This window comes from Artemia sp. Qi Xiang Cuo, chromosome 1 (assembly GCF_049724085.1).
Source record: "Artemia sp. Qi Xiang Cuo chromosome 1, ASM4972408v1, whole genome shotgun sequence".
NCBI classification, from domain to species: Eukaryota; Metazoa; Arthropoda; class Branchiopoda; order Anostraca; family Artemiidae; genus Artemia; species Artemia sp. Qi Xiang Cuo.
In genome coordinates this window covers 86262856-86278759 of record NC_142794.1, presented here as the reverse complement: position 1 = coordinate 86278759, position 15904 = coordinate 86262856, and the positions used below count along the sequence as shown (strand labels likewise).

The 15904-nt window shown below is 34.9% G+C and overlaps 1 protein-coding gene across 1 annotated transcript in view; it reads left to right on the top strand.

The window, feature by feature from the left end:
- LOC148956860 (uncharacterized) overlaps positions 1-15904 on the top strand; it is a 161120-nt gene that overhangs the window by 96341 nt on the left and 48875 nt on the right. The window contains exons 12-13 of the mRNA XM_089092306.1: positions 10755-11065; positions 15164-15353. Of these exons, the coding sequence (XP_088948432.1) occupies positions 10755-11065; positions 15164-15353 (501 nt within the window). The remainder of the gene's footprint in view (positions 1-10754; positions 11066-15163; positions 15354-15904) is intronic.

Here is a 15904-nt window from a genome sequence, read left to right as displayed (position 1 = left end):
GATAAAATGAATATTTGAAGAATAAAATGATAAATTTAGCAGCTGTAAATTCAACATTATTTCATGTTTAAGTAGAAGAATATTCAACGCAGTATTACAAGATTCAGTTAGTGAACTTTCTAAGTCAATGGACCGATAACCTGCTTTGACCTGCAATTTCGAAGAAAATTGTAGTACCTTTACTCAACGCAGTATAAGAAATTCAAGTGAACTTTTTAAGTCAATGGACCGGTAACTTGCTTTGACCCGGAAGTGATTATTTTATTTAGTATAAAAGCAGTTTGTTTTAATTTTGATATATTTGTAACTCTACTGATGATGATGACCGACTGTGTCATCGAAATATTTAGAGTCTTTGTTTTTATATTTTCGTTTCACTGTCTAATAAAAGGACCTATCCCTATTTGGAAGTCTTATTGATTTCGTCATAGAAAAGGCAGTGTGGTTATGGAGAAAATAGTAACGATAAATTAATGAAACGAAAAGAAAACGAAAAGAAATTACAATAAATAACCGAGTCAAGCTCAAAACGAGCAGATATTAACATGAATAGGGCTCAAAACCCCTGTGCCTTCCCAAGGCCAGAACATAAATTGCACTTAACGGAAAAAATATAAGTGTTTTTACTTTTATAACTTTAATAAATCAAATAATATTAAGATTTTGATTACTAAATATCAGTAGGCCTATATGTATATTAAACTGACAATGCACATTCATTTGTATTTTTTCAGTAAAGTGCAAATTATGTTCTGGCATTGGGAAGGCACAGAGGTTTTGAGCCCTATTCATGTTAATATCTGCTCGTTTTGAGCTTGACTCGGTTATTTATTGTAATTTCTGCTCGTTTTTGGTTTCATTTATTTATTGATGCTGATTTGTGGTAGTTTGATGCTTGGTAGATTATTTGATTTGATTTTTGCTTATTTTTGGTTTAATGGAGTTCTTTACTGTTCTTTGAAAAACTTATTTTTTGGAAAAAGTTTTTTTAATTAGTCTTACAAAAAGCGGAAGTCTGAAACGATTTTTTTTTGTTTTTGCATTGAGAGTAAAAAATTCGACCTAGTGGAACCACAAGTCATGAGTATAACTAGTTGTTGCTGCTACAATTGCCAAACAACCTATCACAACACATAGCTGCCTGAGGATAACACAGCTATACACAAGCCTACTCCACCCTACCGTAGCAAAATCAGGTGTCTTTAAAAGTGAATTATCTGTCAAATAGGGGTGAAGACAGAAGCTCGGAAAATGGAAGGAGGGAGTCGGATTTTGTGTAGATCTGTTGTCCTCGAGTGGCTTTCTACTGCTATGAATTTCTAATAGTTACAGTAAGATAATTTATCTACTTAATAATTGTCCTTTAACAACCATAACCTAAATATTGGATCAGTTCGCCTGATTTTTGAAAAAGGAGGGAAGCACCCCTAAAAGTCAAGGAATCTTAACGAAAATCAAACCATCAGATTCAGGGTATCAGAGAACTACTGTCAAGGTTTAAAGCTCCGAAAAGATCGTTAAAGATCTGCAAAAATGTGAGTATTGTATTTTTTGCCAGAAGATAGATCACAGATGTACATTTTTTTTTTGCGCGGGTGATCGTATCGAACCAATGGTCCTAGAAAATCAAGAAAGGGCTCATTCGAAACGAAATTGAAAGTTCTAGTGTCCTTTTCAGGTGATCAAAAAGATTGGAGGGCAGCTAGCCTCCCTACCTCGTAATTTCCCCCAAAGGAGTCCCATCAAAATTTTTAGATAGCCATTTTGTTCAGCATAGTTGAAAGGTCCATTAACTATGCCTTTTAAGATAGCATGAACCCCCACAGCCCCCTGGGGCAAGGTTTTCAAGCTATGAAATTTGCTCATTGTTTACGTCTAGTATCTTTTATTGGGAAGTAGACATACATTTTTCGGTTGGGGGGGGTGAATTTCTGGGGGATTTTTCACGGGGAGAATTTTTCATGGGGAAAGAAGTCTCAGGGGGTGAAATTTTCAGGGGAAATATTCAAACGGGCCACATTTCCTAGAATTCCTGTACGAAATTTCTTTTATGTCTTACTTTCTCTGCCGACTCAATTTTACATTCGGAGATATTAAGGATAATTGTCCAGGGTAAATTTTTACCAGGATTTAATTACATAGTGAATATTTCCTTGGAACAGGGGGAGTTTTACAGTGGACGGGGAACGAGTTTTGCGGCATTATTTAAAAAACGATCAGAAATAAAAAAAACAAGCTTTTTTCAACCGAAAGTAAGGAGCAACATTCAACTCAATATTACGTATATGACGGGGGTTGCCTTCTCCTCAATACCTCACTCTTTACGCTAAAGTTTGACTTGTGTCCCAGTTCTTTAAGAACAATTCCTGAAACACAAGGGTTGTTTAATAAGAACAATTAGAAGCTTCTTGAAAAGTACTAAAAAGCTTTAGCGTGAAGAGCGAGGTCTTGAGAAGCAGGCAACCCCCCTCATATACTTAATAATTTCTGTTTGTTTTAAGCTGAATATTCCTCCTTACTTTCAGTGGAAAAAATTTGTTTTTTTATATTAAATTCTTATATACATGGGCGTAGAGAGGGGGAGGCAGCTGCACGCCCCCCCCCCCTAGACCTTCAAATTTACATTAGATTTGGCTGAAAAAGCGGATGGTTGGAAAAGCAGTTGATAAAAGGTAGACGGTTGAAAAAACTGGAAACAAATGGAAATTTATTCAATTCAAACAAGAAGCAATCATCCATAATGTCTTGGAAAGATTTAGCTGTAATCCAAAAAGATTAATGGTGAAGCATATTGATGATTTATAATTTTTGGTGATTACTTATTAATAAGGATTTCATAAGTATGATAGAACTTGCTGGCAATGTAAAGTTTTGTGAACTGCCAATATAACTTCAGCTCCCCCCCCCCCCGCCCTTCATCACAGAAGTGACTGCCCCCTCCCCTCGGCAAGGATCTACGCACGCCTATGCGGATATAACTTCATCTCCCCCTTCTTCACATAATCGACTCCCCCCCTCTATACTATGCTGCCTAAGCCCATGCTTATATATAATGATGGAAAAAAGAAAAAGAAAGAAAGCGGTTCCATTCTCAATATCTTTTAGTGTCGATTTATTTGTTGTTACTGTGATATATAATTTGTATTCTTCAATCTTCATGGCTGTTTTGTATGTCAATTTTCCTGTTCTTTTTACTTTAGCAGTGGAGGTTCCATACCGGTAGTGCTACTTAGCGAAATGTTTTTGTTGGGGGGGGGGGATGTATTTTCAAAATTAAGGAGGGTTGGTACAATTTTTTCTGTTTTGTTTATGAAATATGTGTCTTTGTAGATGTTAAGAGAGATTAAACTGAAATTGAAATATGGTTTCATTTTCCCCCTAAAATACCAACAAAGATATTTTACGGGGATTAAATCTTGGAAGAGGGTAGTGCAAAAAATCTAGAGAGAGGTAAGTGTGACTCTAACCTCTTCTGTTGGTGTCTATGCCCCATCCCGAACATGGGCGTAATTTCGTCAAAAGCCTGGGGAGAGGGGCAAAGTAGGAGCCGATTTTCCCAAGTCAAATGGAAATGGCCAAGTGAAAAATGAGCCATATAGTACCTTAAATGCAAAGGTATATTAAAGGAAATTGGGAAAACAGAGGTCTGACATGCAGTTACCCCTCCCTGCCCTATAGCAAATTTCGCCCCTGATTCCAAACGAGATGAAAACCATTGGAAATGAAACATTTGCTACGGCCCTGCTAGTAAGAAAATTTCCCGAAACTTAGCTTCGAGATTCAGTTACGATTTGATGCATCTGAACCATTCGAAATGTAAATTATAAAAATTTTGCCAAAACCATCAATCTTGTAATAACCAGAGGCAGATTAAAGCGACGTTCACAAGCATGGCTAGCTAGAACCCCATGTCTAGACACGTGTCAGGCCAGAATCCAATGTCTAGGCAACGACCGTTCACAAGTAAAATTCGGAGCTTAGCTAAAACTACAAATTTAGTTTCAAATTGTCATTTCTAGCCAATCAAGAGAGCTTATGCAGGCAAAACTTTCAAAATTGTAATCCCTTTTTTTACTGTCACAAGATAATGGATCAGATAAGCAAAACAATTGCCTTAATGTGCTTCACTATTATGCCTGATGTTGCATATTTGCCTAAAATGAAAAAAAAAACAATTAATGAGAAAACAAAAATTAAATTTTAGTTTAAAAATGTTAACATAAATGATGAAAATAGTGGAACTTGACACATTCTGATTGGCTATAATCGAAAATCCTAGACATTGAGTTCTAGAGTCTAGAACTCTATGTTTAGCCAAGCGCCTTGTCTAGCGTGTCTAGCTAAGCGCCGAATTTTACTTGTGAACTGTCGTTGCCTAGACATTGAATTCTGGCTAGACATGGGATTCTAGCTAGACACGCTTGTGAACGCTGCTTAAGGGTAAAGCCTCATTAACTTTGCCGCTTCTTGCTATGGATGAAGTCAACTTCTCTTTTTTCTGTTCTGTTTTTTGTTCCTATCCATACAAAGTTTGTTAAAAATAAGGTTTTAAGAAAAATATTTGTGTATTGTTAATGTATTTCCACGGTGAAAGGGGTGCCCTGTGGCGGAAGGGCACCCCGCAAAACCCGGGAATGGTATTTTTATGTAGTATGCCTTGTCTTCATCAATTATGTTTGGCTACCCAAATTAAAAAATAAAAGATGTTCTTAAAGTAGCATGGGCGCCCATAAGCTGAATTCCAGGGGGGGGCAAACCTTGTCGAATCGGTACTTTTAATGCTATATAATAGAAATCTCAGAACAAAAATATAAAAACAAGGCAGCATCATTCAGCCAGGGGGGGGAAAGCCCCCCTGCCCCCCCCCCCCCATATGGGCGCCCATGTAAAGTAGTGTTGGTGACATTAAAGTTAGAAATTAAGTGAAAAAGATTATTATGTCACCGAGAGGAGAGGAGGTTGGATTAAAAAAAAAAGAAAAAAAGTCTGTGTATATATATCTATATGTATTTATCTATATTTTAATAGGATTGTAATCTATCGACAGCTGATCACACGACTTGCATGGAGACTCCAGCTATTTGAACGGATATTTGAACTATACTAACCACACATCTAGTTCCAGAGGTGATCTTGGCCGGTTTGCCCTGGAAACTAACAGAAAAACTGAGATGTGTTGCTACTCAACATTAAATAATAAACAATTTTTTTCAACTGAAATTAAAGAGCAATATTAAAACATAAAACGATCAGAGCTTATTCTGTATACGAGGGAGCCGCTTCCTCCCTAATCCCTTCCTCGTTACGCTAAAAACAATTTGTGAAAAGTCTCTTCTGCCAATTCAACAGTGTTTCGTCAGTTGTTATTAAATAATTGGGATGAAAAGTCAAACTTTAGCGTAAAGAGCGAGGGATTGAAAAGGGTAAAGCTCCCTTTAAATTGGGAATAATCTTTGTTTGTTTTAAGTTTTTTTGTTTCCATTGATTTTTGAATTAAAATCAAGTTGCTGGTATCTAGCCGTGGCTAATTGTAGAAAAAACCAACACAGACAGTCTGAGTGAGAGGCAAAGCTGGCGTAAGCCTTTTTTAGGATGGTAAATAAATGATGTCATTTCACTTGTTGATAGATAGTCTATCATCCATTCATCCATCCATCCTGGGACATTACTTAGGTGGATAGTCATATAATTAAGGAATGATCGATATATTTTGGTTTACTCATGACGTACAATGTGCACTAGACATGTATGCAAAACGGGGGACTGAATTTGCCTGGACTCACAGGCGAACAAGTTGCCTAAGCCTAATAGGCTTGTCCGCTTTGAGTCTCAGGTGGACTACCGTGTTTTATGATTCATACATGACCAATAATTCTCCTGGACTCGCTGGCGAACGGGGAGACTTATAGTTTTCCAACTATTTGGGTAAACGGCATGGGTAGTAGCGGGAGTAGTATGCCGTCGTAGCCGAGTGGTTAGAGCCTCGGATTTGGAATCCTATGATCATGGGTTTGAGTCCTGTTGTCGCTGATTCTTTGATTTGGCGTGAAAGTCAATGGTGTGACCCAGTAAGCTCAGCCAGAGTCGACCCAGCTCTAGATAAGTACCTTGATAAATCTGGGGGGCGGGGGGCTCACGAGAAGGGTCGGATGATTTGCCCCCAACCATGCATTGTACTCTCGGCAGAAGGCATTGAATCAAGAGATCGGTACCTGTGCAACGCAAACCATTGGCCAGCATGCGAAAAAAATTAGGTAATGCTCCTTACGTTCAGCTGAAAAAAACTTTTTTTATAGATAGGAATTTCAAATTTTTCTTAAATCAGGCTCGGGCCTAACCAACATGTGATATGGGCCATTGGCCCCACAAACCCCGATTTTTTCCTATTAAATTATATATATCAGTAATTGTAAATTCATTGGTAACGTCCCGTTTTTACATTTTTTTTTCTGTTTAAGAATTAATATTGGATGAAATTGACATTTTGGACAAAATGTGAATTTTTAGTCGAATTTTTGATGAACAGCAGTTGTTGAATAAATCCATTATAATATTTTTACTATAGAATATCGAATGGACGGAAAGCGGTATTAATGTTCAAATAAACCGACAGTCTGCGTGACTTTCGGTCTTCTACGTGGTTGGAGCCATAGCAACCTCTAAAATAGTGTTTTCTGACATTTAAATACATTGATCACATATGTTAAAAAACGTTATTTATCAGTAAAACTCGAGAAGTCTTGCTGTTTTCTCTTCCCCCCCCCCAAAAAAAAAAATAGTTGAATTGATTCCTGACTCCCAAAATAGACTCGAATTTGTTTTGCCTCCCATTGGTTAGCAACTTATTGGGTATGTTTGAAAACTCAAATAAACCTAGGAGAAAAACAATATGAACTAAAAGTGGGTTGTAATGATTCTGAAACCCCAAATTGGGCCAAACGATTGTTTTCGCCAATGAGGTTAAACTTTTAAGGCAAAATAGATGGGACAATAAGACTAAAGAAGACAGTAGATTTTGGAAGAAAACTTGTTTATATCAATTCTAAGCGCGGAAAATTTGAATTTTGGGGTTGCTTCAGTCATATAGAAAGATAAAATATAGAAGATAAAATCACTTAGGAGAAGTGATGTTTAGGTTCTTTTTAGTTAATTTTTATTCGCTATTTTGGAGAATTTAGTCTTATTTTTTAGAATTTAGAATTTTTAGAATTTTAGTCATGTGAAAATTTAAAATCTTGAGAATTTAGTCTTATTATTATAGTCTAGTCGCTATTTTTAATAAAATACTATTACGTGTTTAAATTTAACATCCTATACGTGCAAATTACAAAAAAAGATAAACGAATCTGAAAAGAGAAAAGGCTTAATTACTGAAAGAATTGTGTTTGGGAAATAGAGAGAAGCGAAATATTGAAAGTTATATGTTGTGTAATAAATTATATGTTGAATTTTTCATTCGAAAAATCTAAATTACCAATAAAAGAAACAAATCTGAAAAGAGAGAAGACTGAAAGAATTGTGTTTGGGAAAGTTAGGGAAGCGAAAAATTAAAGTTGAATATACTTAAAAATCATATAAGACTAAGTGTTTAATAATGCTCTTTTTAGGAACATCAGAAAATGGAGTAGAATCAAGAAATTCGATCAACTCGAGTGCTCTGTATACTTTAACGAGGCAGAAGTCCACTGAATTTTTAATTTTTGATTTACGAGACGCGTCACACTTCCAAGAATCGCATATCAAGCACCTCAACTGTTTCAGTATACCAGAAAAGTTTATAAAACCAGGGTAACATAATATTTCCTAATTTATTATAGCTCCTGGTCGATATTTTAGGCCAAATCAGTTAATATTTCTTAGGCTAAAACCAACTATTCGGTTTTAAAAACCAGGCATATATTTTGTATTATTTTGGTACAAAACAACCATCCAAGATCGCGGGGCAAGGGGTGGCGGAGGTATCACAATGAAAAACATCTCCAACCACCCCATTGTGTCTGCCAAAATGTTTTTGTTCATTGATAAAAAAAGTGTTAGTTTAGGGGAGTTTTCAACCTCGAAGCAGTACCTCTGTGTAAGCAAGCAAAACAGCCAATGTTTTTATTTAATTTTTTCAGGCGTCAATGGTTTTTTAGCATTTCTTTTTAAATTAGCCTAATTTTAGAATAAGAGTTAGTATTTTGGTACCACAAAAACAGGTATTATTTTGGTAAAAAAAACCCAGACAGTTTAGGGTAAAACCAAATCAGTTAATAGTACGACACCTTTAGGTTCAAGATGTTGGTGATGAAGCGCTTGAATAACTCTTAGCTATGTCTTTGTTCAGATGTCAAACTCCATGCAATTTCACATAGTAAAAATGTGTTTTTGATGCAATGAAAATGCATTCCTGAATGAAGGAGAGTCCACAAATGTATATTTGGGAGCAAATTTTGTTGTTTTTATATGAGAAATATTTTCCCTGCTCAAAGATAAAAGCGAATGTAAAGTTTCATCCTCTGCTCATTGGGTAATTGGTTTTAGATGAGTTGCTGGAAAGAAAGAATATTTATTAGTTTATTTATTTACTCTCAATGTAGAGGAGTCTATAAAATACGTAAATCCAATTGCATAGGTGTTTTAACAAAAAGAACATAGCAAAAATGGGCTTAGAAATATAATTCAATAAATTCATGTCAAATAAGAAAAACTAAAAAAAAACTAACATCTGAAGTATTTTTGAAATTCTAAAAAAGAGGGAGAGGCATATGGAATATATTCAGACTTGTAGTAATTTTTTTGTTATTTTGGTCTTTGCTAATTCTAACGGTTCTGTGATTTCAAGTCTCGAAACTATTACTAAGACAATTTGAAAAATCAAGTAAAAACTTACTATACCGTATTTAAAGTGTGTCTAAATAGAACCTAAGATATCCTGATGATAAACACCATATAACCGTATTATAGATCCAGATACCTTTTTAATTTTTTTCTTTAATATTCAAAATAAACATGGAAGGTAATAGTGGAAATAGCAGAATAGTAATAGTATTAAAACATCTCGACCATTGTTCGCCATATAATATATGATTTTTATCTTATCGGCCCGTTTTAGAACGTCAAGAATCTTTTAGTCTCTTGGTCTGTCATAATTTAAAACCTCCCTTGTTCTGTAACTTCTTGTAGTGGATACTGATAAAAACCTTCATAGTAAAAATGCGCTCCGGGTGAAAAAAAAGAAAACAAGTCCTAAAATAATTGGACCCTTTTTTGATAAACCATTTTTTTTAAATCAATTCTGAAAAGAAGTTTTCGGACCCTTTCGGGTTCGCCAGTGTCCCCAACCTAATCTTTAATCGTAAGTTGGGATATCTTTGGGTTATAGAAAAATTAATAGAATTTTCTAGTTGTTCTTGTGGACGAGCCCTATTTTCAAGCGAACCAATCTTTTTTTGTCCACTTTTTATTGCACTGCAACTCCCTAGCGCCCCAAAATGAAGACTAAAATAGTCTTGTCGATCTGAGAAAAGAGCCCCATTGTCTCAATGACCAGAGGATCTAAGTTTTAATTCCATCAAGAAAAAATATCATCTTCTGGTTCCCTTTTTTCGGGATCCATGACCCCCCAAAACTAATTGATTTTACATGTTATGATCCCCTTGGTCCAGAATCTATGAGTGTAAGTTTCAACTTGTTTAGAACAACAAAATATGCAAGCCCTTTTCTGGTCCCAGTTTTGGGTAAGGCAATATAGGACAACCTCGTCGCAGTGTAACAATTTTACCCTCTTGACAAGAATAAAGGTCCCGTTGGCCCATGGAACGGTTTCTAAATGGTTGAAAGTTTCTAGCCGATTTGACGGCTAAAATAAGTCACTTTTTGTTTGTCTAAAACCTGTCTGTGAATAATGTATGATTTGCTTAACTTAGGGCTGTTATTCCCCTAGCTGCATTGCTCGTGCTATCCACAAAGGGGAACAATTTGGACCTTTCAACTTACTTTAAGAAAAAAATAATTATCTTGAAATTTTGTCTTGGGGGCATTTGAAATAGAAAGGCTCGGAATGTGAGATGCTTGCCAGCCAGTCACCATTGGTCATTAAAAAAGAATACTATAATTTTCAGTTTCCTGTCGAATGAAACAGACATGCAGTGTAGGAGGGAATGGGATTAGCCCCGGGCTCCACCCGAAGTCCTAAACTCTTTTGTTCAAATTATCAATTTTTTTTATTAATTTTCCTTCCCCCGAATTAGATATTTCCTTCGCACATACCTTTAATGAATCCGTTTTTTAAGTTTCTATGGCCATCTGTTCCGTGTGGAGGGACTAAAGAAATGTGAACGGGAGACACTGTACGTTAGCAAGTCGACACTTGTGCGTTAACTCTGATCAAGAAATTTTGCTGAAATGTGTTTATTGCCCTCTGATCAGTTGCGGTTCAGGCCTCTCTTACGCCTGGGGCAAAATCTTGGTTAGCCCCCCTCCCCCCTTACCTCCCAAAATGTTACAGACCAAATTTTTACAAAATTTTCATTTATTAACAAAATGTTGCCAAATGCACCCTCTACTATATTTAAACAAAAAAATACAAAATGGTTATAACCGTTAGATTATTTATTTGAAATTTTGTAGCGCTAAATTTCTGTGCCTGGCAAGTGCCCCCTGTCTCCCCTCTAAAAGTGCCTCTGATTGAACTTTCTGCTGATATTCAGTGGGACTAAAAGCTTGAAGAGGTAATTTCTAAAGAAAAACACATCATAAACTCTTAATTTTAGAACAACACCAAGTGTAATAAAAAGATACCTGCCAGAGACCACTAAGCAGATTTGGGACAGAAGAACCAGAGTTGACAAAATAATTTTGTACGACTGGGATAGCCGTGCTACTAGTCCTTCATCGACGATCCAGAGTCTCCTAACACTATTTCTTAAGTGGGACAGGGACTTCAATACCAAGACTGAACTTCTTGTACTCGATAGAGGATATGAGGACTGGCTAATTAAATACCCTTTGCTGTCAACAAATGCCAAGACCAAGAAGCCTGAACAGAGTAGAACAGAAATTGCCTCTTTTTCTAAAATGGTTGGTGAGTAATTTTTTTTGTGGTACCTATTGTTTTGTACCTAATTAATATATTATTAGATATATTATCAAATTATTAATCAATATTAACGTGTTATTAATATTGATTTATTAATATTTACAATAAGTTATATATATTAGATATATTAAATAACAATTAAATAAAAAACTTTAGAATCAAACCTCTATTTTAATTTTTTATTTTAAATATTTTTATTCTGGTGCCCTTTTAAAAATACATTCGTATATATTTTTTAATATATTTAGCACTGCAAGGGCTGGTTGTGGTTGTTTACACGGGGAAGGAGGGGGTTTACAATCTTGTGTGTGGAGCTTGAGCATCGTAGGTGGCAAATAATTCCGACTTAAGAAAAGAATGGCTCTTTCCCTCATAGTAATAATTTTACCAGTAGTATAGTTTATTTAATATATTTATGCAATTAATATATTAAATATATTGATGATTAATTCTTTGTGAGCGCTCATTGTTTGGCATTCTAATGTTCTTCCTCTTTTGGTCTTGTTCAAGAAAAACTTGAAACCATCTTGATACAAAACTCAATTTTAATAGGTAGACTGTAGTTCAGCTTAAACGTAAAGAGAAACGGCTTGACGTCTGTCGGAAAAAAAAACTGAATTAGTGTCCCGTATCACTAGGATCAAGATGGAAATGTTCTCTTATAAAGTGCTTATCGTTTCATGCGCACAAAAAAATTTTTACAACTAATTTTTCTTGTCTTATTGCTTCTTTGTTTTCCTGTTTGATGTATAAAAGGGCTGAATCTGTAACTCTGCCCATTTGTGTAAATATATACACTCTTGCTGGAATTTCCATGATTGGAGAGGCGAGAATTCATCAAAACAGCAACAAAAACAGGTGTAACAAGAATCCTAATATTTTGGGATTGCACTAGGTGATTGATGTTATTATAAACTCTGTTAATATCAAGATATGCCACGAATAATTGGATCTTGAATTACTCATCTCAGCAAACACGATGTCCTACAAAAATGTCCAAAATGCCTACACAAACGTAAAAAGTTCCTTCTCCCTATTCACTGTCAGTCTTTGCTTCTTTCTCTGAAATTTTAACCTCGGAAATTTCTAAGCTTTTCCTATTCTACCGGAAGACGTCCTGATTTTGTTTTGGTAGACTGTCACGTTTCATCTTTTAAAAAGTCATGATGATACGACTGAATTGTGTTTTTCGTACGACCTTTCGCTTTAACCACATATTCTTTTATGACTACTTGTCTGAAAGTTCCCCTGGAAAGGCACCTAATTTATTTTAATTATCTTTTTGAATTTTCCACGTTTCAGAACCAGACTTAGCAACTAATACAATATGAGTAAAATCTCAAATGTATTTTAAAATATGTTTTATTTTGCTCAGAAAATATTTATAATTTTCCTTATATAATAGCCACGTTCATGATAAAATATGCTAGGCGCCTTTTATTAGACTTTACTAGTGAAACTAGTTGTTAATTAGAGCATTATGGGCAGTAATTTTAGTTATGGCTTCCAAAATGTGATTATTATAATAAAATGTGAGGGTGGTCATAAGGCCGGGAACCATGGGACTTTGATTTTTCGAATCATGGATATTTAAACTTGCAAATATTATTTTTTTCTTTTTAATCATCGGGATGGCAGTTGTACTAACTTTTATTTGGTGGTTTTTCTGTCTCTCAGTAATGGCCATGGCTAAATATGGCCTATGGCTATGGCTACACCTATGACTGCATGTACCTTAGCTATCTTCATTCTTGCATGCTTTATTGCGCGTAATTCTTTTTATCAGCAAATATTCCGTTTGCCCAGGGACAAGTACCCGGAGGGGGGAGGGGGCTAGGGGGTTTAAAACCCTCCCCCCGAAATGTGTATCTGACTCGTAAAAAAGTAGCAAAAATGGATATAAACAAATTGTATGCGTTTTTTGAGGTTTTTTGTGTATCTCCCCCCCCCCCGAAATTTTTTTTAGTAAAACCCCCTTCGAAAACAAATCCTGGGTACGGCGTTGCCCAGGGACGCACCTCTATCAGGTTTACTGGTGAGTATATATGTGAAACGCCTTGAAAATTGGGCTTTAGATTCGTCTTTTTTTGTACAAGTCTACTGGGGATGCAACTATGAGGAAGATGAACTTATGGGCTTTTTAGATAACCTTAATGTATATGACAGAAATTTGCAATTTACTCTTGAAATTGAAAATACAAGTGAAATTCCGTTTTTATATGTAATAATTGTTCGTGACAGTGATAAACTGGATTTTACTATTTACAGAAAATCTAAAAACAACAGCAAATATCTTCTTTTTATATCTGATCACAAGTTAAAAGAGGTGTTGTAACTTCTCTCGTGAACAGTGTCCTAAATATTTGCTCGGATTTTTATCTTACATCCGAATTAAATTCTATGAGATATGATTTTTGGAAAGGGCTATCTTATCCTGTTTATTAATAATACATTTAGCTATAGACTAAAAAGACATTCGCTTAAAGTCAAAGATCTTTTATCATGTGAAATTCCTAATAAAACTTCGAATGTAATCTGCCTTCCAAGCATACCAAAAATTACTGCGAAATGGAAAAAATAAGTTTGTAAACAAAATAATATGTATGTAGTTTTCAAAGAAAATTTGAAAACCAGGCAATTTGAAAACCATGAATTGAAAACAAGGTAACTTGAAAACCATGAATGGAAAACCAGATGATTTGAAAACCATGAATTGAAATTTGAAAACCAGGTAATTTGAAAACCATGAATTTTCTAAACTCTATTATAAAATTAGAGTTTTCTAAAATCTATTATATAAACAGTTTTGAGTAATTTTCGATTGACTGTCTATTTTCTAATTTCTTTTCACCAGTGTTTGGCTCTATTTGGCCAAAATTTTTGTTTTGTGGCAGAAAACGGTCATTTGTTGTGGTAAGACCCCAGTTACTCCTCAAAAGGGGTGTATTAAATACCATGTGACTGCGGCAATTCTTATATGGGTGAAACTCACCAAAATTTGGAAAACCCCTTCAACACCATAAGGATAATATAACCATTGGTTTAATTATTTTTTTTTCAAGACCACACTGCCTTTCTATAACGAACAAATAAACGTTCAAATGGGGATAAGTCCATTTGAACATTTATAAATTCTAATAGTGTTCATAATTCTTGTCATTCCGCTGTACGTCAGCAGCAATATTTTGGAAAACCCTAGCCTTGCAATACTTTTCGAAAACCCCTCCTTCACTTGTAATGGTTTGGTCATTAAGCCAGTTGTACAAGAGGCAGTAGATTTGAAACTTAAGTAATAATACTTCTTTAAGTAGAAATTGGGTTAAAGGGATAACAAGCAAATTTAATAAAAAGGATTGAGTAAATTATATTCCAAAACCAATTGTTAATACAAATGAACTTGGAAAATTTTAATCTTAGTTTTAGTGGTTACGTATTTAATTGGGAGCTTTATTTTAAAATTTATTATATCTGCTTTTATATCTATTATATATTTATTATATCTTAATATTTATTGTACAAAATTTATATTTTATTATTATTTTTATTTTATTTTATATTTGCGCATTGCTGATGACGGTTCTTAGATACAGATGCGAAATGTTAATAAAAAAAAATCACTCTCTTCAAATAATTTCTCAGTGTTTTTCCTTTTGTTGTTTGTGTTATGGAAAAGCAGTGTGGTCTTCGTTATTATTTATTGTGCAAAAAAAAAAATCAATGCTGAAGATCTTCATGTACTAACCCTGTGTTGAATTCTTCTTTCTGGTTTGGGAATTAATATAAAATAGTGTTTTATACACTGTTTGCTGACGTATTATATCGACTGGGCGAATTGGTACTCACTTGAATGTAAAGTCTTTTGACCCCAATTTGAATAAATTAAACCACATTAGTGAAGTAGTGTATCCAATTTTAGTGCACTTTAAGCTTTTTTACGTAATTTTCTATTAAACGTAATTTTTTATTAAACTTGCTTGTGGTAGGTACAGAAATTACTGTATATACTCCCGCATTGGCTGTTTATTCATATTTGTATATTTTCGACAAGTTCTGATTTGATAGAAGTTAATATTATTTTTGCAGCTGAAATAGATTATGAAATCACAGTAAGTCCAGGGAAGCCCAAAGTGGAAGAAATTGAGAATCTCAGGTCAAAAGGATTGCTTGCCAACTTGCCAGAGTTTGATCGATCCAAAAAACCTGCTGCTGGCTTAAAGGATGTTCCTCTGGAGAACCAGAATTTTCTTGAAGATAGGAAATCGTCTTTGAATAGGTAAAGCTTTCAAATACCATCAGTTCCGTTTGTACTCAGGGAGGGTGGGAATTTACCACCTTTTCCAGATTTCCTAACCTCCACTTCTCCCATTAAAAAAAACCACTAAAGTAAAAATGCCAAAATATTTATTTGGGTCTAATAAAATATCTGACTGTCATATCCCCGCCAATAGGAAACAATTCTGAAACCCCCTTGATATGTATAGAAGGGCCTTTTAAAAACTCCCATTCTCAAGAATTTGTCAACATCATCAGTCGAATGAAAAAGTATGTAAGTCGCCACTTCTCATTTTCTTGCGAGAATAGGAAGATTTCCTGTAGGCGATAACTTGAAAACCAATCATAACTGAGGTTGGTTTTGGGTCAACTCCGCTAAGTCGTTTTGACATAATTAATCTTCGAGGGTATGGTATTACATTCAGCCAACATCAGTTATGAATGGAAACGTTATATCAGTAACGTTATATGGTAACGAATCAGTAACGTTGGTTTAGAGGTACGTGCCCCTAAAGTTAAGCGGTTAGAATTTTGAATCCCTCGTGTCTTAGA